At 39.1% G+C, this 27,559-nt stretch overlaps 1 protein-coding gene across 7 annotated transcripts in view; it reads left to right on the top strand.

Annotated features, from left to right (window-relative positions):
* The first annotated feature begins 6,234 nt into the window (after positions 1 to 6,234).
* Positions 6,235 to 27,559, top strand: part of LOC113533549 (receptor-type tyrosine-protein phosphatase mu) — a 201,819-nt gene continuing 180,494 nt past the window's right edge. For all 7 annotated transcript variants that reach the window (XM_053227520.1, XM_053227519.1, XM_053227518.1 and 4 more), the window contains exon 1: positions 6,235 to 6,612. In XM_053227520.1, the coding sequence (XP_053083495.1) occupies positions 6,540 to 6,612 (73 nt within the window). In that variant the 5' untranslated portion in view covers positions 6,235 to 6,539. The remainder of the gene's footprint in view (positions 6,613 to 27,559) is intronic.

Raw genomic sequence — 27,559 nt, 5'->3', positions numbered from 1 at the left:
TGTTTTAACCCTGTTAAAGCTGTGAGCTTAACACCACACAGCTTTTATCACAGGTCAGGACAGTTCTAGTCCAGTTGCTCCTACTTGCTCCACATGCTCACACACGTATTACTGTATTTATGGGTGGTGTTATTGACTGCTAAAGCTGGTGATGCTAAACTTTAAAGGAATACTCCAGCAGTCTTTCAGTGGAATCTTTATGGAAGCTTATGTGTAGCATGTGTGATTATCATGGACAAGAATTTCAACACATTTCCTGTAATGAGAAAAGAACAGAAAACCTATATGACCTTTTTGACTACAACCAAAACAGAGAAATTATGTAGATTTAGTGCTTAATTTACCTTATAAAAATATGCTGCACAAATATTTATTGCCTGCCCCAACATCTGCCCTCCAACAAGACCTCCATTATTAAGTGAGTTTCATGTAAAGGTTTTGGGGAAAGTTTCAAACTTCTTGTCCATGGGAACGGTTACAGAGGCAGTATATACAGTAGATGATTGAATATTTCTTTAACCTGCATCACCATAGAGAAATATTTTGGCTCCTTCAAATTGCAGTGAGAAATCTACACTTGTATGAAAAATGTATTCTTGGGGAAGCGGCAAACATGCGGTCACCACAACAAATATTCACATATAAATATACAAACTCTCACAAGCAGTCAAGCGGTGAGCCCAACACACACACACACACACACACACGGCTCACTGTGATCATTCAAGGCAAATGAAAACTATGGGGCTGGTGGGAGAAAGATAGTCTGGGGGTGTTGGGAAGTTTTAGTGGGATTAAAATTTGATTAAAGTTCCACTCCATCACCCAAGTCAGTGCTGTCACGCCTCTCTTTGAATCCAAAGGCTAATTAAATTATTTCAAGAGGAACAAAAGATAATACTCATCTCTATTTATGTACAGCACACAACAAAAATACTTATATCCTAGAGGTCGTTGTTATGACCTTGCATGATTAAACTTTAAAAATGGAGCTGTGGAATTTGTTTCCTGGTCTGTTCATTCATGCAGTTTAAATATTCATTTACTTGTTAATCACAGAGGTAATCACAGTATGGGACTTTAGAGTGAGGAGGCTGGTCATTACTACTCTACTGCTGGCTTTTTAAGGCTGTACATTATGTTACTTGTATATTGTTTGTATTGCATGTCTATTACAGCTAAAAAAAACTATATTGGCAAACCAATTTGGTTGTAGGAATTTTTGTTCCCTAGAATGCTCAACCTGTTAAGATTTATGAGTCTTCTATACACCTTTAAATGTTTCTTCAAGCTTGCTGCAACATTCTACATTTTTTGTTGTAGAAATGTAACCTTTCTCTAATGGGAATATTGAGTAAGCTCACATGTTTTCAGAACATTGCAGAAATGTAATTTTTGCAATGTCACAGACTAACCTTCATGGAAATTATAGAATATTTGTTTGTTCGTCTTCCTATGGGAGTCCTGGTGGATCTGGAGCCTATCCTGGGAACACTGGGCAAGAGGTGGGAATACAACCTGGATGGGACTCTGTCCTTTGCAAGGCACCATGCACACACATGTTTCTGGGAGGTGGGAGGAAACCAGAGAACGTGCAAAAATCAACTTGGACAGTATTCTGAACTCAGGATCAAACCAGTGACCCTGGATTTCAGAGGCAGCAGTGCTACCTGCAGCACCACCATGCCACCCATCTGGAATGTGTTACTAACTCCTGTGCTGTTAGCAGGATAATTATTGCTGTATCTGGATATGACAATTTCTACAGTTTCACAAACTAAATCACAATGTGAGCCCAGTGACCATTTAACTTGAAATCAGAACTGACCTTTTTTTCCTTGCTGGTTTGTGTCCATGACTATATTCAGCACAATACATCAGTGTTAATGACTTAATAGACAAAAATGAATGCTTTTCCATAACCTTCACTCCATAACCTTCCCACAAAGTGCATGAATACATCACCACACATGTGTAGGTTGGAAAATAATGCTAACCAGTCATATCCTGTTATCATCACAGTCTAATCCAAAAACATATTACGGAATAAAAGTACTGTATGATTTCTGTTTCCTGGCTTCAATGACAGTATAGTTGGTGCATTTGAGCATCTTATGGCTTAAAAGTAAATTAATTTTCACATTAATTTTCAGTATAAATGTAATTATCAGCCATGATATAGTCGTATGCTGGAGTTAAAAGTGTGCTGCAAGTGTAATTTTATTTCTATTTTTATTCCTTCTTCTGTGGTTAGAGCACAATAATTCCCTCTATGGGAAGGATGCTGTTACTACACCACATCATGATACACCACGTCCTTCCTGAAAACACACTTCACAATAACTACACCTAAAATAAGCATAACCAAATAAACTCAAATGACCCATATATGCTGACACTGATAGAATTTAAATTCGGCATTCGTTAAATTTATTATTCATAATGGCTATATTGAAATGCCCAGATGTATTTGATGTCTTAGATATTTTAGATATATGCACTTTAAAATGATCCTTTTGCTTTCACCCTGAAAAGTCCTGAATTAAAAAAAAAAAAAAAAGAAAGAAAGAAATAAAGAAAGAGTGTAGAGGACGTCAAACTCTTCTGGCTGCATTGTCATGGAGATGCTGTTTACTCCCATATGCCTTTGTCTGTCTTGCGTACGGTTTGGTAATGCTGTACTCTGAAGACGCATCCTTGCAAAGGTCAGGCCTGTTATTTGCAGTAATCAGCACTGCATGATAACAAATATCAAACATGGCCACCAATCAGCTAATCAAGTAATGATGCTTAGACCCTTTGGCGAGGTCAGAGAGGGGGTGTGTGTGTTAGCCCAGAGAAGGCTAATTAGCAGAAGACATCTTAAGCATGCAATCAAACTAATGTATAGTGTTTGTACTCTGAGTCTGGGTTCTAGTGTGTGTGTGGAGTGTGTGCAAATGTGTGTGTTAGCCTCTCTGTGTTGATGTTTCTTTCCAAGGTCATTTCTCAGTGGTCAAGTCTTATCATGCCAAAATGTAAAACCACAGACACAGAGAGTGCATTGCCCAAGACTTTCGGGGCACGAAACAACCAATTTATTTCAATCCAAACCACAAATTAATTCCTGTGTGACCCACATATCTGTTTTGCCGAGTAGTCAGTGGGTGTTTTTGATTTTTTTTAAAATGCAACTTCATGCTACATTGTTGCAAGATTGCAAATGAGTTCAGGCTTTTGAGTGTGGTTTTAATCAGCCAACTTTCTGCCAGAAAACTAGTTCTAGTTCAGTGCTCATATGTAGACCTATTTTCTGTCTAGTAAAAATGGAAGTTGCCTCATTGTCTGGTAAATGACAGTTTAGGAAAACACAATAATGTCTGTGACATATGGAGTAGGTAACTGCAAGCTAAGCCAATAATAGTTTTATTCCCAATACACATTAGGAACAACATTCCTCATAAACCATCTTCACTCATCTTCCTAACTTTATCAGACCTAAGCAATTTTGTGTGGAAAAGGCCTCAGTGTAATTTATTTGAGTTTCCAGCTTTCTGACTTGTTATTTAAGCGGGCTTGTGTCTACGGCGAATCAGAGCTGCGCCGATATTTAGTATAACCTCACTCTAGCGGTGTGATATTGCTTTTATACAACAGTTTTACAAACCAGAAATTAATGTCAAGTAAGTGATATTTCGGGCACAATATGGCCAAATGTTCTGTTTATTTTTGCTCCGCTAGCAGAAATAGGTCCTGAAGAAGCCACAGTCACTTTATAGCATGTCGGCTAGCTGGCTAGCTAGCTCACACTGATTTATACATGATGGTTAAAGGTGCTTCCAGTAAAATTGGCGTCCCTTCTTCCTTTTCATCTTCATTTTGTGAGCTTTCATATTTTAAGTCAAAAGTTATATTTCTGAACAGTACTGTTTGCCATGTCTGCTGATGATGTTGCTAACACTACTGTCATAAATGTTTCAAACTAGGAAGTAGAATTTTATGTGGTGAACACAGATGAGCGGAGTGATAGACACAGTGAAACGTCCCAGTGTGGACTGGAACTGTTGTATAAATTGTCTATATTGTACATCTTTAATACTACTGTTGAATTTAGAAAATCAAGCAGCAGCTTGACAAATATCCAAACCTTAAAGAACAAAATTACATTAAGTACACTCTTCATGGGTTCTTCAATGGTTCTTAAATAGTTAAGGTCTTAGTTTATCTTCCTTAAAATGTTCTACTTGGAACCCTGTCTGCTAGGGAAACACTCAGCTCTTTGGTTTCCAAATTGAACTTTTAAAGGGAAGAATGATGAGTTGTTAGGGTTCTAGATATAACCTTTTTCCCAAATATTTGCACAGTGACATCCCCATAAATCTCTGAATTCTCCTACAGCACTCATTCATGTGCAGTTATAACTTTCAGTTTCAGAAAGTTCATTCAACACTGTAAGAGTTTATTTGTCACTGTACACTCTCATGAGCACTAATGTGTACTCTTCAAGGTTCAAATTCTTGCCATTGTGGCAGTCATTTGTACCTTTAGTATGCATCTTTTGCTTGGGAAAGTTCTGTAAATGTAATATAACTTTAAGCTTATTTAAAGTATATAATGAACCTTAAGGACTATCTTTGTATCTTTGAGGATACAGTTAGTACCCTTTTTCTAACAGTTACACAAATTGACAGACAGACAAAGAATTTGTCAAATGAAAATTCTGAACACACACATGCTGCTCTATGACAAATTGAAACTTGACTCTGAAAATGGCACAAAAAGTTATTATCAGAGTATAAGACATTTAATAAAAAAATATAAGAAGTATATTGGAAGGAATTGTGCTATATACATAGCATACATAACACACATAATATGCATAGTGCAAGGAAACGCTGAATGACTTGGGAATGTGGTGTTTTCCTCTAACTTTGTAATAACTAAACTTTTCTCCACATCTATTCATTATTCACCATTTTCAAGCATGTGACATAAAATTAATGTTCTTTTTTGTATGAGGGATCATACAGTATATTTTTCTCCATCTGTTAAACAAATAAATCTGCTTTGGTCTGCTTTCAAGGAATAGTTAAAAGAATAGTTTGATGAAAAAAAAGAATACATGATTTGCCCCTTTTATTTAGTTGACCAGTCAAGCCAAGACAAGTTTGGTGTCTGATGTTTACTTACTTACCATTGCACTAGACCTACAGTGCTAAAGGAGCTAAGAGTAAATCTTTTTTCCCATGACATACGGTAACATTAGTGAAAAACTAAAGATGGAAACTTTCCGGACAGTAGACATGTCTGTGCAGGTTGACTAAATTTGGTGTGTGTGTGGGGGGGATTATAAGAATTTCATTTTTTCCGAAGTATTTCTTTAATGTGCTTGCCTGGGCTGCACAAAGTGGTTGTCACTCCAAGCTATAGGCATGGTCTACATCAAGCAAGCATGTCATGCAATAAGCCAGGAGGTGGCATGGTGGTGCAGCGGGTAGATGTTGCCTTACAGCTCCAGGGTCTCTGGTTCGAAGGTAAGCCTGAAAGAGGGTTAATGTCTGTGTGGAATTCCTGTGCCTGTTCTTCCTGCATCCCTGTAGGTTTCCTCTGGATTCTCTGGTTTCCTCCCACCTGCCAGAAACATGCTGGTAGGCAGATTGGTTATGATAAATCGCTCTTAGATGTGAATATGTACGTGCGTGTGTGCATGATGCCCAAAATGGCATCATACCCATCATCCAGAGTGTATACCCTTCTCACACCTAGTGTTCCTGGGATAGGCTTTGGATCCACCATGACCCTGACTTTTTTTTTTTTTTTTGATTAAGCAGTTACTAAAAGTGACTATCTTCAGAAAATCTTTCTTCTTTATGTTTTGATATGCAAGTGCTCATAACAGTTACGTGTATATGCAAAAGAACTTATGACATTGCCTTGAGACTATTTGAGCATGCATTAACTAATTTCTAAAAGAGTTGGCAACGCAGTGTGTGTGTGTGTGTGTGTGTATGTGTGTGCGTGTGTGTGGTTAATTTAACAGTTGCTTAGTGAACACGGTAAGATTGAATTAATTTACACTGTAGATATTAATGGAGCACTTGGGATTTTTGCTGTGTTTTAATCAGTTAACGATGCTGTGAATTGGCTGAATTGGTTAGGTCCTGTGTTCTGTGGGTCCCAACTCCACAGTGGGAGGAGACAGAGCGCGCGCGCACTCTTTCACCGCGGACCATTTGGCCGCTCGCGCAGTCGCGCGCGCGCTCCTCATCCACTACTCCGACACATAACGGTCGGAGCGCGAGAGCTCCAACACTACCCTCTACCGGAGAGAGAGAGAGCGAGAAAGAGAGAGAGAGAGAGAAAGAGAGAGAGAGAGACTCTTCACGCTCCTCCTGGAAGAGAAGAGACCTGGGAGAAGTCAGAGAGCGAGTCCGGGAGAAGGAGACTGAGACAGGGGGGAAAACGACTGAGGCGACTCCAGAAGAAAACGGACGCTTGGCTACAGTTTGGCGTTGTTACCTCACGGCCGCGGGGGTCGACACACGCCGGAAACTGAGGACATGGATAAAGTTTTAACTTGGCTCGTCACCGCGGTAGGGCTCCTGGTGTCGGCACGCGGACAGGTGTACAAAGGTAAGACTAGTTCTAACCGGTTTTGGAGACCGTTAATGTGAGAAAGTGTGTGGTGTGCGCTCGCGCCAGTGCTGGGACCGTTACCTCAGAAATGTCTCCGAAACTTGAAGGGAGATGTGCTGGAAATATTTCACATAATACAATAGCCTAATAAACTAGGCTATTATTACCACAGTCACACACACACACACACACACACACACACACACAGGAACAGACGCTCACTAATTTGGCTGTATGTTTATTCTTCACCCAGTTAAGCTTACTTTTATTTTGAGCATGAAGTTTAAGGGGATGCTGAAGCTCTCAAACCGCCACCGAGCTGCTGTAGACGTGGTGGTTCAGTAATTACAAGTTCTGAGACCTGATTTAGAAACGTTGTGGTATGAAAAAAAAAAAAAAGGTTTTATTTGAAAACAGTTCCCGGGAATCCTCCACTAGGCGTGTATGGTTTAATTTGTGTGTCCTTAAGCGAGCTGTAGTAAACTATAACTCAGCTTAAAGCACCTACCTGTTTGTGCACCACAAACACACTTCAGAAATGTGCAAGTGCACTGATTTCTTCCATAAGAACCCTTAGAATGTTGAATGAACTCATTAAAAAATGTAAGACCCCTGGGGTTGGGGGTTCGAATACTGTCTCCGCCCTGTGTGCTTTGGGGGTTTCCTCCAGGTACTCAGGTTTCCTTCCCAAAGACACGCGTTGTTGGCTGAGTGGCATCTCTGAATTGTTCGTAGTGTGTGCAATTGTGCCCTGCGATGATTCTGGACCCCATCCAGGGTGTCCCCCACCTTGTGCCCCGAGTCCCCTGGGATAGGCTCCAGCCTCCCAGGAGTACATAAAATGGATTGATGGATGGAAGTTGAACGTTATACCAAACCATAGGTGTTAATTGCACTCACGATTTTGCAGTGCATATCTCATTTTATTGATGTTCCCCAACTCATTAAACATATTACTGCCGATCTGTTTTTATTGAATAATTGATCCGAAGCATCGACTACTTAATGGTCGGAAGGAGCCCTCCGGCAGCACTGTGTTAGATTTTGATGAGCTTTCTCTTTCAGACGCGTTTTTCCCCTCCCCTCCTCAGTTTTTCACAGCTCTGTGTGATAGTCTGGCAGTTGTGTCACCCTCAGCAGGGTTGCGATTAACAAGTGGCACTTGACCTTAGCACTTCATCACTGCCATGCTCATTATGGTTATGAAGCATATTATTTGAATTATTTTGCAAACACTGAATTGAATAGACACCCTCTTTCAGTAAGTGTGAAAATCTCTGTAGGTTGGATGCATTTCAGTGGATAGAAGTTGAAGTGAAAGGAATGATTGAGGGGAGTACGGGATTTTTGGGATTCCCTCGCACTTTTCGGAGTTGGGGGTCTGCTCTGTGTGCGTGGAGTTTGCATGTTCTCCCCATGCTCCGGATACTCCGGTTTCCTCGCCCAGTCCAAAGACATGTGTTGTAGGCTGATTGGCATCTCTAAATTGTCCATAAAGTCACACAGTGTGTGAGTGTATGTGAGTGTGTGTGTGTGTGTGTGTGTGTGTGTGATTGTGCCCTGCGATGGGTTGGCACCCCGTCCAGGGTGTCCCCCGCCTTGTGCCCCGAGTCCCGTGGGATAGACTCCAGGCTCCCCTGCGACACTGTGTAGGATAAGCAGTACAGAAAATGGATGAATGAATGATTGAAGGAATGCGAGATGAAGAAGCTACAACCAAAAGACTAATAAGTGTTTATAGACTTCCCATGGCAAGCCGTCCTGCTCCAACTAATGCACTGCATGTCATGGTCCATTGGAAAAATTGATTAATGACGTTTGCACTCACATTTAGCCTGAAGTGACACAAAAGTGGCTAATTTATCTCATTTGACAATAAATTTTTTTTCATACAGGCATCATGTGCATCAGTGTTTCCTCGTTGTGGTGCTGGAGTCACTCTGCGCTGCACATTTACTGATTTCCCTGAATGCCTCAGCTAATTACTACCCCTTTCATGAGGTTAAAATGTGCACATTAAACTGGCAAAACAGTGAAATGCAGCACAGAGGTGAATTTACAGCCAGCTCCAGCTACAATGTTGAATTAACTTGCTTGGTGTTAATATGTTTCCACTGTAGGGAATTTTTTTTTGCCGTGAGCGTGGTTAATATTCACCAGCTGGAAACTTTTTTTCCTGATGCCATATTTAGTGAGTATTACTCACACCGCCACCTGTTCTGATGGTATTGATGGCATATAAGCAACTTTTCTTTCCATCCCTTAGGAGGTACCGCATATGCCAACTGTAGATTTCTTCTTTTGACAAATGTAACACTTTTATCAGTAAACCTGTTATGGCATGCTTTATTGGATGGAATGATAAAATATACAAAAAGGTGTTGAATTAAGTGATATATATGAAAATGTGACATTCTGAGGAAAGTGTGTAATTTCTGGAGTTTTGAAATTCTGAGATTTCACTTCCAGTTCCAGAGTATCAGTTCCAGTTCCGTTATTGACCTGAAGGGGGCAGCATGGCTCACTCATATTTGCTGTGTAGGATAAAAAACTGAAACGATGTAGATCAGAGAACTTTTTTTTTTTTTTTTTTTTTTTTTAACTTAATTTTAAATCATTTTGAACCACTAGAAAATAACACACTTGATTTTGGTCTGGTCAGCTCAGTGGCTGTTTATGCTGGAGTGAACTGGGGTGGTGTAAAAAAAAAAGAGGCAACTTCATATAAACAAATAAGTAAAAACGCCATCAGTGCTACACTCTGAAGTTTTTCTGTATAGCCTATATTATTAAAATGGAACCAGTATTAATTTAAAAAAGGGTTTACTCATGACAAATGTTACGTGTTAGAATTGGACCTTCACACAGTTTATGACTACTTTTATTGATGTGCGTACTGATAGACGGATATCATACTACTGTCATACAGAATACTGAATTCTGAGTGGTGCAGAGCTCCTGCTTTTAATTAATGAGGTGAGGAGTTCATTTTTGAAAATCTGATTAACTGAGATTAACTGATTACTTAGGAAATGATCTGAAATTACGAGGACAGTTTAAGACCTGTCACCATCTTCAGCATGTGCTCAGCTAAACCTTTTTCATTAAAGAGGTGTATGATGAAACTTGAGCATAAAATGATCTGTCTGTATTACGTATATTATCAGTAATAATAGTAAATTCTGTATACAAGGATGGAAAATCAGTAGCCTGGACGCTTGTGACAAGCAGATTTTGTGAGCATGCTATTTGTTTTTTTTTGCTGGATGAGTAGGTTCAACAACAAATGTACTATGTACTTCACATCTTAACCTCTGTGGCATGGATTTTGGTACACTGTTGTCACTCACTCAGGCATCTAACACACAATAATATCACTTTCTGAAACTTGAAATTACATTAGTAAATACATTAGTCTCCTAGCCTTAATGAACATGCTTGAGAAACAGCACTGACAGTGGTCAGCCACTATGATAATATACTCATACTCTAAATCAGCTCTGGAACTACTTGTTGACTTTTGCAAATGCTATGTTTTTTTGGATTTGTCTCTGATTTTCTCTCTTATATAGTCTTGGCCAATTCCCACCCACTGGTTAAGTCTCTCCTATCATAAGACAGCTGCCAATCTGGGAGGGTGAAGGCTATCACGTGCTTCCTCTGAGACACGTGAAGCCACCCAGCCTCACCTTTTTGAACTGCTGCTAATGCTGCATCACGGGGTGGTGTACCGCGCTCAGAGGAAAATGCTATCCGCCCTCTTCCGCATGCATGAGCTCACAGACGCCCATGATGGGCTAGTGTCACAGTGATTGATAGCAGAGAGAGAGTATGCCAGCTGGTCAACCTAGAGACCATGGTCAGTTTGGCTCTCTTGGATTCCTGGCCATGGATGGCTGTGGCTACTTAACACAGTTTACAGTGGTGTGGCGAATGTCAGTGCTGTAACCATAGCGTGAAGTAATTGTTCCAAATCCTACCACCTGCTGCAGTACTCATATTTTCCAATGCTCGATCTGCTGATGGTAGAACGATTTTTTTTTTACTATGCATAGTAATTACCTTGCATGATGATGACAGAATCAGGAACACACAGGTATGTGGAAACAATGATGAAACTATGCAAAATAAAGTGCAGCACAAACCTGCCTTATCACTCTCCTGCTACAAGTTAATCGATTTAAAGCAAGCCAGACTTGAATAAAATTTGATATGTGATGTAAGGAAAGAACAACGCAGCTCATAGCATAGGCCAGCGACATGCTGGCTTTATTACAATTTACTACATTAGTAACTTTGTTACAAGACTATAATAATCATATGCTCATTTGTAGGGGTGTAACAATATGATGCATCATGATCACACAAACATCACACAAACACAAAAACACAAAAATGTGATGATGAGCATTGTGGAAATGTGTGACATGAGCATTCTATTAATTATACATGTAATTATAATTAAATTGAATGCTGATCTCACACACTCTTTCGCATTCTTTTCAGTCATCATTTTGCTTCATTTAAAATTGCTTCAGATTTTCTGAGAATTGAATTGAATCGAATTGTGAATGCAGCATCGTGAAACGTATCGAATCATGACCGGAGTGTATTGTTACACCCTAACTCATTCGTTTCACTCAGTCTAGTTAACCAGCTTGTGTATACACTATGACATTATGCTAGCTACCACTTTTAGCCATGTAAATCAGGTTTCCGGGCGGCCAAAACATGAGAGTTGGCAACAAACACAGCTTTCACCTGCACAGTGTGCTAGCTAATGACTTTATGATTTGTCCACCCTGATATATATATATATATATATATATATATATATATATATATATATATATATATATATGAAATAAATGACTGGAGGTGGACTCTTGTTTTCTGCATGGCTGAAGCTGATTCATTGATTACACTCAAATCAGCGCTGATTTCAGTGTCATGAATCAGATGCAGAACAGTTCAGTGTGACTCCTGGCACTCAAAATTTGCAATTTTTTTCTATGCAACTTTGATGAATAAGGGCCATTTTGTGTGTGCTTGTGTGTGTGTGAGTGTGATCTTTTACCCATTGTAATGTGGTGAACCAAAACAATTTATGAGAAGTGATTTTTAAGAGTTTTCTCTCTTTGCCATCTTCACTGATTAGCAGACTCGGGGCATGTTCCAGATCATGTGTAAATACGCAATACTGGAGTGAGTCTTGCTCTGGATGGACAATTTATTCTGACTTCATGAAAACAAATGAGAGAATAAAGCTCCGGCTTTCTGTGAGTGACTGTAACAGTCATCAGTGTGCAGATTGTAGATTTTAAATGGCACTAAATAATATGTAATACAGCTGTGAGACTTCATACACACACACACACACACACACACCCATACACACCAAATAGTCAAACAGTGCTAAAAAAGCTAAGGTATATATAAGCAAAGTTGACTTGTACAGAAAATGCCAAGCTGTCTAAGTTGTTGTTGAGGTTGTTAACTTGCAGGAGCATCACTTGGACACTTGTTAAGACTCGACAGCTCAGTCTGTGTATGGACAGCTCTGTGTGTGTGGTTGTATTAGTATATACAGTATATGTGTGTGGGAGTGTGTGCATGTGTGTGTGTGTGTGTGTGTGTGTGTGTGCAGAGAGCCAAAAACAGGATTTTCTGATGACCAGGCCAGTCAGGTTTGTTTTCCATCTAAAAAAAACAACAGCAGGTAGAACTCATTCGCTCCCAGCATATAGACAGATTAGGCCAAAACCAGCACCTGTTTACTCATGTGTGTTCACTCTCAAGCAAATGTTTCCTTTTTTAAATGATATACTACTACTTTGATAAATCCTTTTTTAAATGATATACTACTACTACTACTACTACTACTAGCATTTCTTTTGTAAGTGTCTTAATGTACTCCAAAAGGTCACAGCAAGGGATGTACTTGCAACACAAAAATGTGACGATGTGCATCATGGAAATGTGCAATTCACGTCATGGAAATCAGCATTCTATTAATTATGCATCTAATGCAGGTGCACTGAGTGAACAGCAGAGGTCCTAATCTGTGCAACCCATAGAGTTAAAATATATAGAGAGCACGCTGGTCACATGATCATGGTCTTTCATGGAGAACCTGCAAGAACCTGCAAGATGACGACAGCAGCCCCACACTACTGCAGTCTACGGTGCTCGAGAAAGAGGCTGTGGAAATCGGGCATTTTAGGTGACTTTGGTGCTCTATTTTTAATTTATTAAAATTCTGTTCAGAGTATTCTGGGAATCAGATTGAATCGTGAAGCCTGTAATGTGAATCAAATCGAATTGTGACCGGAGTGTATTGTTACATCCCTAGTCAAAACAGTTTAATAATAGAAGAAAAAGTGTTCTGGGGATTCCTTGGTCATTGCATAATAGCCAGTCTTGGCTTTCTTAAGTGCTTCCTTGTGCTCTATTCTATTCTTTTCTATCTAGAATTGTGAAGGATTGGCTGTATGTTTTTCATGATGTTATGTCTTCTTGTTATTCTATGTTTTCATGAATTTTAGCATTTTATTATCTATGGACAGCACTTTGGTCCATTTTAATGGTTTTGAAAGTGCTTTATAAATAAAAGTTGAGTTGAGTTGACTTGACACTTCATAGACATTAGACATAGATTTACATGCTCAGTCAGACTCTTTAAGAAATTGTCTTAATGAGCTATAATCCACAGCACTCCATATGTGGGAATGGTGACTATCCAGGTTTCAAATGCAGGGAATGGTTCCTACTGCAGCGAGTGGTCTGTTTGTGATAAAATAATGCGTATGTCGAGCTATTCCCAGTGCAGCACACATTTTGTAACTGTTGGAGGGAAGCCAGGCCATACAGTTCAGGTGGAAAAATTCAGCAGCAGTGTAACAGGTGGCCATAATGCGAGGAAGAGTAAACTCCCAGTTACTTCCCAGCAAAGTATGAATTACCAGAATTTAACAGCCTAGATGGATACCAGGTTTGCTCCCAGAAAAACTCTACCACCAGCTTTTGACTGAAGAAAACAGCTAAAACCAGCTACCCAAGACAGAACCCCAGGAACACAGCAAGAAAGTGGAGACTTACTCGAATGTAGCCAGGCCAGCACAGAGTGGAACGAGGCAGTGAGGGCTGAGGTTCGACTGCTGAGTAGCCGACATGGTGATCATTCAGTGCGGTAGTCCAGTAAATGAGCTAATTTGATTAAAATTCAGCTTGGTGAAATGTGAAACAGTTTAAGCAGTAGAGGGTAAAATCCAGTGATCCAGGGTCACACACTGAAGGGGTAAATACAGTCTTGTAAAATGAAGAGTTATGTGTCTAAAGTAGCAGAGTAAGGTATGATTAATTAGTGACAAAATGTAGAGATGATGACTACCACAGTGAAATAAAAGATAATGCTGCAGTATAAAACAGTAATACTAATAGCAACAGTAATAATAGCAGTAAAACAAATAATATTTCCTCAACCAGCAGCTGACAAACATGACAGCATTCACTCAACCGGATGCAGTTAATGACATCCCAGTAACTCCATCTGTATCCACCACATTGTGTGGCATTAACACACTCACAATCTTCTGGTCACAGAGGCAGGTCCTAAAGCAGCAAGAGAATCATTATCAGAAAACCTGAGCACAGTGTGAGTTTTTGTGAAGCTCTCAGCTGAAACTCTGCTGAGGTCGTTGTCTCAGGAGAAAAGTCTAAGAGGCACAAGATTTAAGTAAATGTTTCCTTTTCTTTTCAAACTGATCTTAGTACTGAATGTAATAAAATACACATATAATCTAGCAGACTCTGGAAAAATATCAGAAACTTGCATCTCACTTGTCTAATGGCAGTTGTAGGGGTGTCAGCGGACGTTTATGCGAAGTTTATATTTGTAGAACAAATTCTCCGGTCAAATTATACTCCTGAGGCAAGAAATACCACACACAGTTTCTGCAGCAATATCAACAAGTTATAATGAGGATTAAGGCTCCACTTGGAAGGAGACCAGTACCATTGCTCTGTCCTACCATGTCTGGAGACTTAACCCCTAACTGTAGTGCTTTTGTACTAATGTCTTCAGTTTATCTAAAGCCACTTTTATAAGAGCCATTTTTTAAAATTTGTGATATGATGCTAATATCACTGCTTTGAGTATCTACTGATATTCAATACTGATTCTCTGTTGCTGAGTTATATGAAACATAAGGTCTGTATATGAAACATAAGCGCTCTGTATGACGATCTGTGTCCTGTGTTCACATCTACGAACTGTGTTGTGCCAGGGAGCATTGTATATACAGTTGTGTAAAATACCGCACTGAATCAAATCAGAAAAAACATCAGATCTGATCCGCTGATATTAACCAGATACCAATAAACCGATCGGTATTGGGATTGGGGCATCCGTATTATTGAATTTTAAGAGAAATGACAAAATTGTTACCAAATGAAATATAAGTGAGAATCACTATTTAGTCAAATGAGAGGAACTTTTGAGAAATAAAACACTGAGAGATTTATAGTGTAAATAAATGGCTGAAGTTGGCTGAATTTAACGTATGGTGAGAGGCAGGACACAAGTGTGTAAAAATCCAAGAGTAATAGTTGTAATCCAAAACACAACTATTCAAAACACAGGCAGGCAACTTCAAACAGGCAATCCATGATTTATATCAAAATCCAAGGGCAATGAATGAAAGGGCAGCATCAAGAACTCAAAAAAGGCTTGGACTTAAAGTGACTAATTGCATGATAAGACTTCGCAACAGACAATGACACAATAAACTACTCAAGGGCTAACACAGAACGGATGAAGACAATCAGATAACAAACCAATGGCAGAAACTTGCATCTCACACACGATATGTCAGCAATAATTTTATTATGGTATTATAACTGTATTATATATATTACTATATTATAACTCTACAACAATTGTTCATCATATGTCTTAAAAAATGCTCAGTCTTTAGTTGATCTAGATGTGGAAATGGATATGGGTTATTTAGGCTATACTGTGTGAAGTGCTCAGGCAGTATATCAGAAAGCTGTAGTTCAGCGATACAGTCCATTCCTAGTTTGCACCCCATAAGAGTGGGAACTGCACTAAAAGGCCCTGTATTGATATGATGCAGGGCCTGCAGCCCCTGATGCAGAGAGTTCAGATGCTGCTTTTTCTGCATTCGTTGCATTCACATTGCCTCTGTTTGGTCTGAATGGTGATGCAATCTCGCCAGACAAGAGCTCAAAGTCAGCACCACTTCGCTTAGTTGAAGTGAATTCTGCTTTCTAGCAGGAAAAGATAAACAGCGCTTCATTTAAAGCTGCCCAATAATTCAAATACTAGTGTTTTTATCCCCAACCGTCTCCCCGCTTCACCCCACTCAGATGTGTTTTGTCTTAAGTGGCTCAACAGTAAAAGCGAGACAGCATAGAGGGATGATGAAGAAGCACTCGTTTGTTGAGCCAGTGGAGAATAAAATAAAATACCTAAAGATGACTTCAACAAACGATACAACAGCCAAATAATAAGAATAATAAAATTACTCTCAATGATTGATGATGGTATAGAGCAGGAAAGCAGTTAATATAGAGCACTTTGTCTCACATTGTTGTCACACAATGCGCAGTGTACTGACGGATACGAGGCTGGCCTTCCGCTGTCTGGGTCCTACAGTTTTTCATTTATTTACTATGTGAGCATAATGCGTGTCCTCGGCTGCCCCAAAATTACAGCATGTTCCTTAAGTGATGTATTTCTGAGAAGCAACTCATCGCATTTTTTTTCCTGAAAAAGAAACATGCGTTGTAAAACAATGGTGTGTCTGTCAGAGTTTTACCACTGCTATGTTATTCCTGTAGTACAGAATTGAAGCTGACTGTTGCAGAGAGGAATGAATCCAGTGCCGATAAATGACGGCTACAATAATGTTTACTATATTAAATTTTAAGAGCACTTTTGCCACTTTAAGTGAGCTTATGTGATTCATTTCATACTAACCTTGTTTATTTTTGTATTTCAGTTTTGTTAAAAAGTAGCATCACTTACCAAATGAACAAATTCTTACCATTGTTGTATAACTGAGACATAGTAGTTTTTCTTTTTTAAAATATATATTAGTATTATACAAGCATTTACCTTGTTGAGTTGGGCAAAAACATGTTTCTTCTGTATAAAATACAAACCCAATTATTAACAATGCCTTTCGGGCTTAAAGCAACCAATGATAGTGTCATAACAGTTATCAAAAGCACCACAGTAAAACCATTATATTGCATGTAACATCCATAGTTTCCATGAAGTAGCACTGAAAAGCAAAAAAAAAATATGCATGGAGTATTTTATTGATGCACACATTCACACCTAGAGGCAATTTTTTGTAGACCTAGGAGTCTCCAGCCCATCTCCTGGCTTGTTTTTAGGAGGTGGGTAGAAACCAAAGAACCCACATGAAGACAGAGAGAACATTTGAAACATCTGAAATTTGAAACTCAGACTGATCCTGAGCTCGGATCAAACCATGGACCCTGGAGATACGAGGTGGCAACACTACCCACTCTGCCACTCTGCTGTCCATGTTTTAGATATAAAATTTTTGAAATTTTCGATTTTGACATTTCTTTTTATGTGATTTGGATCTTTATGTTATCCCCTGTAGCTCTGACTGAATATGTATGTATACAAAATTCAAAAGCTGAATCATATGGGGTTCAAAGTTCAATTTTGCATTCTTTTCTAATTTAAAACCATTTTTTCCATTACAAATTATATTAATTATATGACCTATAACTATTATAGTTCATATAATTAATAAAATTAGAATATTAGAAATATTTACATGAATTTCAGAATATCTTAGTATTTGGTACATCCTCCATTTGCTTTAATGACAACATGCACTTGAGCTAGCATGGAGTCTACAAGTTTGTGTAAAACCTGATGATCCATGTTAGAGCAAATCCATCAGTGTCATCTGTACACGTGCTTCAGTGGAAAGGATAAGACTCATGGAAAATCTGACAAAGGAGATAACATGGTCAGTAGAATGACCTAGAAATTGTGCAGAATCTTGAATATTTAATATTCAAGCTATATACATTTCCTTCCTTTGTTTTATATTTTTCTGAATTCTTTCTGTTTATTTCCAGTTTTAAGAAAAAAAAAAAAGGCATCAGGCTGTATTTAATTTTAATTAAGACAAAATCCAACCTTTTAAGCGTCCAGGAGCAATCAGTGAGTCCAGACTCTTCTTCCTCAGTAGTAGTAACTACATACATTTCCCTACTAGTGTCACTGTAGTAACTAATAATATGCTTTAAGATGAATTAAAAAAATAAATTAATTATAACCCAAGGCTTTAAGTGGTGAAAAAGTTGATAACACTTCTGTATTCTGTAATGTGCTAAAGCTGACCCAAAACCACTGCATCTGTCTGTGTGTGTGACTAAAACCCAAATTAGGGTTTAATAATGGAGATCTCTCAAAGTATTAACAAGTTGTCTATAAGGTGACAGTGAGGCTTCATCCATTGTGTACACGTGTGTATGTGCATGAGTCCTAGCATTTTATCTCTCACTTTGTGATGCCAGTAATGGCAACACCACATCAGGCTTGGATTTGAATTCAATTATGATGCCAATCAAGCTCAAATCAGTCTCAATGTGCTGAACGCACAGCTCATGCAGAGGTCACACAACATTAAATTATACACACTGGGCCTAATGTGAACTGTCCAACACTCAGCACACATACTTTAACTGTTTATAGTAAGAGAAACAGAGAAACAGAAAGAGAGAGAGACAGAGAGAGAGAAAGCTCTGGGACAAGACATACAGAGAGAAAGAGAGATAGATGATGTTTGCAGTGTGATGTAGGCACGTGGTAATTGGCCTTGAGATGTGACTGTGTGAAAGGATGCTGGACAAACAGATACACTCTAATTATCCTCAGCCCCTTCTTCAAATGAAGAGGGCAAACACTAATGAATCTCACACACACAGACACCAAGCCTGCTTAATGAAGAGAGAGAGAGAATGAGAGAGAGAGGGAACAGAAAAAAACAGACGTTAGTGGTAAATAAGATGAAGTAAATAAGAAGAGAGTCAGAGTACAAAAAAAAAAGATGTAGGCACCACAAGTGAAAAAGGGAGAAAACAGGATTAGAAAGAAAATGAGGGAGGGAGGCTAAAAAAGAGAGATTTATGAGCAGTGCTTGAGTAATTTATACTGTGCTCTCATCCCCGTATGAGGAAAAAATAAAAATGAAGTATGAAAATTTGGTGAAAGAGAAAAATAAGAACATATGCACCAAATGGCGCGTTTATAAAAGTTCAGAAATGGCTGCAGCCTAGTAGGGGTCCAAGCACTCAGCATGAAATAATGCTAATTAAAGCTCGAGGGTCTCTTTCCTGTCTAGTGATGAGCGCAGGAGTTGGGAAGAGAGTCTGTGCAATCAGGGAGAAATATGGCATGTCTTTTCGAACACAAACAAACGTACATGTTTTCAAGAGTAACCTCTGACCCTATGCCTCACTCAGAGTGTGCGTTGGTTTAGCACCATAATGCTAAACTGGCAGCAACTCAACGAGTGATTCACTGGCTGTAAGTTAGCGTGCACCACTTCCTTTTGGGAGAAAGGTGCGAATGAGCTGGAACACAAATCACAATTCATCCTCCTTTATTATTTGATTTGATTTTGTTTTCTTTCGCTTCAGCCATTATGGCTTTTTTCATCCACACTCATTAATGAGAATGGCTGTGGTGTGGGCTGCTGGATAATTGAAACAGCGGATGCTTAAGCGTGCCGGTGGGAAAGGCGAGGAGTTTTTGTGGCACTTCACGAATGTTGAAACACTGCAAACGGGCAGAACGAGTGAGACAAAGTTGCTGGAGAAGTTTGGCGCATGGAGGAGTGCTAGCGTTTGAAGAGTGACCTCCACTGTGCGAGTGTGCGTTCAGATCTTGCCAGCTTGGAGAGAACGCATCTCTCTGCCAAGGAACTGTCTCTACATTCTCTCTTATCCCACTCCACCCTCTCTATATACCTCCCATAACTGTTTCTCTCTCTCTCTTCTTGACTGTCGATCTTTCTTCATCATTTTCTTTCTATATCACTCTCTTTATCAGTTACATTCAATTCAGTAGACTTTTTGGCATGTACCTATTTTGTTAAAGCTTTGCCAAAGTATCTTTGGAATGCTTGTGTTTAGTATTCAGGGTTACATAAAAATCCAATGTTTAGTTACAAAAAAAAGATTTTGTCAAAAATGGTGAAAGAAAATTAGTTTAAAGAAATGGAGATTGAGTGGGAACAAAAAAAACAGGCAGGGTCATGACAAAGGCAGTGTGTGTATGGGTGGGTGTGGGCATACTTGATGTTGACGTGTAATAATACTTAGTAAGGTACATTATACTTATATAACAACAAAACAATGAAAGGCTTATGTAGAATTGAGATAAATGGCACAATAGATACAGTAGATAATAATGTTATCTAAGTTTAGCAATATATTAACAATGCTCAGAAATAAAATTACAAACTAACCACCTTTCTACCTTATAAGTTCTAGAGAAAGTGAGGTTATACTGTAGCTGTTATAAGTGATAACAGGAACCTGTTTCATGGACGTTTCACAATGTAACTCTAATTGGATAAACATTACATTGTTCTTTATAATTGTTGGCTAATTATTACCACTTCAGGGCGGTAACAGCATCTCTTCACATTAGGTGGCATCACATCACCCTGTCATGGATTACTTTCATGTAACAGCATGCCCTGTTGTGTCTTGAATGACAATTGTGATTTCAGTTCCTATTTCATTACGAATTGTGCAGCCCTAAAGCACACTTACAGAGCTCATCACACTAATCTACACGATGTACTAATTCCCTGAGCTCAGCACACTGATGATCTTATGAAAATTGTACAATTAGTGCACTCTGATGCCCCAGCAACTGCCAAAAAATAGATAATAGCATAACAGAATAACGTAATAACATCCAGTTAGCTACTTCAGTCTTACTCTGACAGTGTGGCTTAGCTCAGCCTAAATTTTCGGTTTTATGAGACAGAAATCAAATGGGTCAGTATTACAGAAGCACTGATGATACCTGTGATATGCTCAAGAAGTGCATTGTGGCGAACATAATTGCAAGAACGATTTTGTACTATCACTGACCCCTAGAGTGTGTGAGTGAGTCTTACTTTCTCCGTATAGAATGGAGAGTTTATCTGTCTTCTTCTATCCTCTGTCTGCCCTCTTTCTTCTTTCTGTCTTCTTGCTCTTTCTCTGATTCCCCATCTGTCTTTATCCTTTTTTTCACTTTGTATCTTCTCTTGACCATCTCACTGTGTCCTTCCTTTCCTCTATCCCTTTCTTTTGCTCTCTTTCTCTCAGTCCCAATCAGCATCGTGTTTCGGATGACAGGTGAAGACAGGCCCCTCCTGCTCTGTCTCTCCCTCCCTTCCTCCCTTGCTCACTTTATGAATATAACCACAGGCCAAATCTTCCATTAGTGTCAGAGAGCATCTGCGTTAGCCACATTAGCACTCGTCTCCTGGTGATTAATGCATTAGAGCACACGTGAGTAGGTCACATTAGCGTTGGCCTTTCCTCCCCACCATTGCCCCCCTGTGTGTGTTTGTGGGTGTATCGATGAGGCTTCATGTCAATAATGAGAGAGTGGGAATGAGGTCATCAGTCGAGTGGTTTAGATGTCACACCACTGCAGCAACCATCTGATCGATACAAGCAGTTGCTTTATCCGTGTGATAGCTGCAAAATGTGTCTCCTTAGAGCCCAGTCACACAACTTTTTATCAATTATATTAGGCATGATCAATGATTTTACTTCTCAGACTTCCAGTGTGGATAAATTTGTTAAACATTAGGATTTGCCTCGTCAAGCAATCTTTGCGTTCCACACAGTATACTCGCTGCCATTTTGAGAACGGAATAAGGGACTGCATCGATGTTATTTAGTCTGTGCTTCATTAAGAAGATTTATTTTCAATTATATTGATTATGGAATGCCGTAATACCTTACAATACATACAATACATCTTCACTGAGCAGAAGTACAGCAGATTTTCCATGTCATGCTGCCTCATAGCTACATTTGCTTGGCAGGTTTTCTGGCAGTTTAAATGGAATCAGCAATCTGGGGGAAAGTCGACTTTTATAAAAAGTAAGGAAAGTAATTTTAGCCATCTTTCACCTCTAGTTACATTGGCATTGTGCAGCAAAACCAGAAATTTGGTCCCAAATATAGCAACTGCATCAGAAATATCATATGACAAAAAGGAGGAAGCACGAATTTTACCTGTGTGCAATGATTAAAATTTTATATCATACTTCCTGAAATGATTAAAAGTGATTCCATATCAAAGACCTTGGTACATAGCATGGAGGCTAGATAAGATGCCATGACTAACTTTTACTGTTTTTTTTTTTATTGTTTTTGATTGATGCAGAGCTAAATCTGACTCCGATGTTTCCCCTTCTTACCAAAATGTCGCTAACCACAAGTCATGGGTAAATTGCGGAGCTGCAATTCCATTGCCAAACTTGTTCCCACACTGTGAACTACACTTCTGGTGTAATTGTGTCTTTACTCAGTTTGCTCAGTACTTTTCACACAGGCTGCATCACATCATGGTTTGATTGTAAAGCATTTGTCTGAGAGTTGCAGGCATTGAGAAGTGGCAGAGAGAATATGAGTGTGATTCACCTTGTTACAGTAAAGAGAAATCTCTGTTTCACTCTCGCCTGCGTGCTGCTCTAATAGCCATCAAACACTAAGCTGCAATCGGCTGGCTGAGGAGGATCCGCAGGGAAGAATTGCTCTGATAGTCCATCTGATACAGTAAACATGAGAAATGCTCCTGAGAATGAAAGCTGGTGCTTTCGCTCTCTTCTTCTGTTGTTCTCTCTTGTTTCATGTTCTCTGCTTCACTCTTGCACTTGCTGCCTACTTCTTTCTCACTCTCTTGCTATCCTTCTCTCTCTTCTCTCTCTAAATTTAGTTCACTTCAACTCAATGTGCATTACGAGCATGACAAACACTCTGTGCAACAATATTGGACCAATACTAGGATCAATGTCATGAAAGGTGTGTCCTTTGCTGTTGAAGAGATGAAATCTTTCATTCTTATGGTATGAAGTTGCTCAAGAAAACAGACCAGTGAGCCTTCTCTTGGTCCCTCAATGTACAGATTGTGTTTCTTAGAGGAAAGACAAGAAACACTTTACAAAGTAAACAAATGATCTATAATGTAAACAGGTTCTTCATTAATTGTAATTAATCAAGTTATGCAACCTACGCTAGCAAGCTATATATGCAACAAAATGATTGAAAATGACAGAAAAAGAGGAATGAAATACTTCAATTGATTTCATAAATATTGTTATTGAATTATGCATGTTTCCATCAAATTGCAGTACCCAGAGCCCTGTCCTGCTGCCATTTACATAAACTAAAGGTGCCGGAGCTCGACTACCACCTATAGCAGTGTTTCTCAAGCTTTTTGTAGTCAGGGATCCCTTTAACTGTAAAATAAATTCCACAGACCACCTCAGTATGAATTTATTTCATGAACATTATTTAAATTTGTCAAATAATATTTTAGAGCTCTCTATTCCTGAACTTTCCAGCAGTAGAACTGAGTTTACTGAGTTTACTTTTAGGTCTGAGTTTACTTTGGTGCTTCGTCCCTTAATATAATAACTTTGATAATGTGGGTTCCACCATTCTAACAAAATAATCTAAAAAAATAAAAATAAAATAAAATCACAGACCCCATGGCTATGCTTCACGGACCCCACTTTGATTTTGCCAAAGAGTGCAAGACCGTCTGACTTAATATACACAACAACTTATAATAATGTAATATAATAATGTGTTCTTTTTCTCCATTTCTCAGTCTGATGCTCCCCTTTGTTTCATCCTCAGAACTGAAGCAGCATGGGTCTGTAATGTGGTATATGAGATGTGTGTGTGTGTGTGTGTGTGCGCGTGTGCGTGTGGTTTGAGATAGAGCTTTGTTAATTGTAGTGTTGTTCAGTGGGGTGTCTTGTTTGTGTGAGAGAATGTGATAAGAGAGAAGGAGTGATCGTTATGTTGGATGTGAATCAGTGTGTGTGTGCGTGTGTGTGTGTGAGGAGTTACAATGCTCTTCTCTGCACAAATGTTGGTGAAAGGAGAATGAATGACCTCTTTATCAGGCAAACCTGCTTGGAATGTATTAACCACGAAAACCTGCTGCACTGCATCTCAATCAGACTCTCTCTCTCTCTCTCTCTCTCTCTCTCTCTCTCTCTCTGTAACTCTCTCTTAACAAGAGAAATGAAATCAGGAAGGTTCATTGGCAGAGCAGTCTAAAAATGCAATCTGACCGAAGCACTGAGTGATACTGAGCTGATGGAGAGTGAGCTGAATGAACAGAACCGCTGCATCACATTTCACAATAATCCTCTTCATAACAGCAATGTACTGTAACACCACAGTAATGATATGACAAATTCTGATCATCTGTTATCCAATCAGTGCTGCGGCTGCTGCATGTGTGTGTGTAAGAGTGTCAGTGCTGTCATACACACTGCCTCAGGCTATGGCATGCTGTTACCCATCTCTCTCTCTCTCTCTCTCTCTCTCTCTCTCTCTCCTTACAATTCACCATTTACCATCATGTCTATAACAGAATATTAACTATTCTGTTCTGTTCTTTTCAATTCTAATCTACTCTATTATGTTCCTTTCTATTCTATTCTACTCTGTTCTATACTGTTCTTTTATAATCTAATCTGTTCAACGCTGTTCTACTACATTTTCTACATTGTATTCTTTCATGTTCTGTTAATTCTGTTCTTTTTTAATATATTCTGTTCTTTTCCATGTTTTTTTCATTCTTTTCTGCTTGGTTTTATTAAATTCTATTCTGATATATTATAACACTGGTCTGTTCTATTCTCTGCTATCAAATTTGTTCTCTTCTCGGTCTGTCTGTTTCCTTTTCCTGCCACAGTCACTGTGCTCTCCTTCACACAGTAAGAGTGTCTCACCCTGAATGAAGTGCTGCTCTTACCGTACACACACTGCCTTCATATGGATTAACACTTAGGCGATCTCCTTGCTCCTGTATGTTTAAAACACTAACCACAGATCCCTGCTGCCCTATTAGGAGCTTAAGACATCCACAGCTGCCTGGATGGCTATCAAAGTCAAGCTGAGGAAAACAAAAAGCACTGAGGAAAAACACACACACCAAGATTGAAGCCCCCCTTGAATTTGTAATAACAGTGTGCCTGTTGCTTTAGAAATTACAGGGCTGGAGAATCGCAGCATCGAGGCCCAAAGCTCAGGATCCGCACCGCCTGCATCGGAAACAAGCTGAAAACTCATGCTTTGGTTGCGATGCACTTGATGATAAAAACGACGGCCTCAAAATCTGACACACTAATAACAACGGTGATAACAGCTTGTGCCGATTCAGAGCTCACATACTTGATGTGATACAACAAACAGTAATTTGTGTTACTGCAAACTGAGACTGGAGAAAAATATATTTAGCTAATGACACAATACAGTCTCGGTGTTATTAGAGAAAGAAATACACAGCTGGTCAATCTCTGTTTGAACAGACCTTATTGCTTCAGACCTGAAAATGCATTCATGGCTTTCAAAACGCTGTAGTCCAGCCACTACTGTGAGCACAATCCTTCAAATAACATCAGTTTGAACTCGTGTTCATCAGTGACATGAAAGGTGTTTTGGATTGGAATGTGACCGTGTGCTCTGAAGTGAAGAAACCTTTTAGTCATTAGTGTCGTACAGACAGACAGGTGAAGTCACCTGACCACTGAGATCAGCCATTTAAATCAGAAATCAGATGGACAGCAGCTTACTATCAGCACAGACGGCACAGCATATACAGCTCAACCCCGCAATAATGCACACACACACACACGTGTATATATATATATATATATATATATATATATATATAAACACATGCATCCACATTCACATGATTGCACATTCTCATTCTTTTCTGTAACCATAGTTACTTTTTAGAAATATTACCAATTAGGATGTTTGTGTTTGTTCGTTTAGGTGTGTGTGCGTGTGTTTGTGTGTGGAATCTGTTGTTAATTGTTGACACAAGGGCTAGCAACTCTGAGAGATATTGAAACCATCAACAGCCACGACTGTTCCTCACTGTTTCTTCCAATCAGTTCAATTCAGTTTAATTAAATTCAGCTTAATTTACTCGAGTTCCAGCAAAACCATGTTGCAGCAAATATCGGTGTATACATAAATAAATATTTATGGGTAAAATGCTATAAGAACAACAGCAGCAACAGTAATAAAAAATAAATAATATTATTGCCAATTAGAGTTATTGTAGTTTTGTTGTTTAACAGCATAGAAAATTATCCTGTCTCCACTGATGCTTATTCAAAATTTGACTAATCACTCAAATCCAAAATGGTGGCAGAACTATATCTGGCGTAGAGCAATGAAACCTGAATATGAAGCTCCGTGCTCAGACAGGAAACAAATGTCATAACACAATAAGATCGATTAAAACAAATCTACGCTGATGGAAATATTATTAAATAAGGGTATCACAGCATAACAGTTTCTGTGACAACTCTAATAAGAACAGCATATGATTATTAATAGGAATATTATAGTTATTTTCACTAAGAATATTATTATTATTATTATCATTATTATTATCATAGCTAATAAAAACACAAAAAGCAAAACAGTAACATATGGACCATCAATATCATCTACCACTGTCTCAGTTCTGGTGAGACATATCTGTTTTTCTCTCACTTTCTCACCCCTCCTACATGAAAGTTCATCGTTCCAGCCTCCGCTGGTGACAGCAGCAATCTTTCTTTCTCCTTTATGCTCTTTGTGTTCTGTCCCACTCATCTGGCCACCACCTTCGTTACGCAGACCTGTAACATGGCATTTCTCTCCGGCACACACCACTCAGATATGGGCCCCATGGATTGCTTTCTCCCCTTCTATTATTACCATGAGCCCTAGGCTCGACCTGGTTAGGGTGATTGCATAAATATTGAATGATAGGGAAGTGCACAGTAATGTGCTTTTGTTGCTTAGGAGTTTTATTTATGTATTTATTTTGTGCACTGTATATGTGCTGTGAAGGCCTGGTGCCTTTTTGTGGGCTGTTATAGAATTATGTACCTGATCTACACTCTCTGAGTGCGAAAAAGCAGGAAGGGTTTTTTTTTTTCTCGCTGAGGGAGGCAGAAAATAAATAATCTCCCCTGCATATGGCTGTGAATATCGGCCTATTTACAGACCATACATAATGGTGTTTTGGGGCTTAGAAGGACGGCAGGGATGGGACGTTTATTTCTCATGAAGATAAAGCGCTTTATCTTCTGCTTTGGCCTATTTCTACTATCCTTTTTACACACTCTTACTCTCTCTCACACACACAGAAGCAGGAAGCACACCCAGTGGGCCTGCATGGAGGAATAATATACTTTTGTGTCACTCACACAAACCTCTAAAGCCATTTTCCTTCTGCCTCTGCCCATCTGGTTAAAGTCTTCTCTCGCTTACTTTCTTCCACTCTTCCTGTCTTTGCATGGCCTTCAGGTTAGCGTGGTTAGCTCAACATCTCCACTGAGGGCTAAATATTGATGGGGATCCAGTACGGCTCAAAAATCAGGATCTTTTTTTTTTTTTTTTTTTTTTTAACATTGTTTTTCCAAGCATGCCGTGACCTGCTGGGGGCTTCGCGTGACCTCTGAGAGAGAGAGAGTAACGAGTAACGGATTCGGCGGATATACAGAGATGTGCGAGAACTCAGAAAGCTAACTAGCAGAAAAGATGTTTTCAGCATGATGTCTGTCTTCTGCTGCTGGGTTTGAGTGGCCACTGGTCAGGTAAA

Source organism: Pangasianodon hypophthalmus, chromosome 21 (assembly GCF_027358585.1).
Source record: "Pangasianodon hypophthalmus isolate fPanHyp1 chromosome 21, fPanHyp1.pri, whole genome shotgun sequence".
Classification (NCBI taxonomy): Eukaryota; Metazoa; Chordata; class Actinopteri; order Siluriformes; family Pangasiidae; genus Pangasianodon; species Pangasianodon hypophthalmus.
Note: the sequence above shows the minus strand (reverse complement) of the source record. Positions and strands in the feature narration are given on the sequence as shown.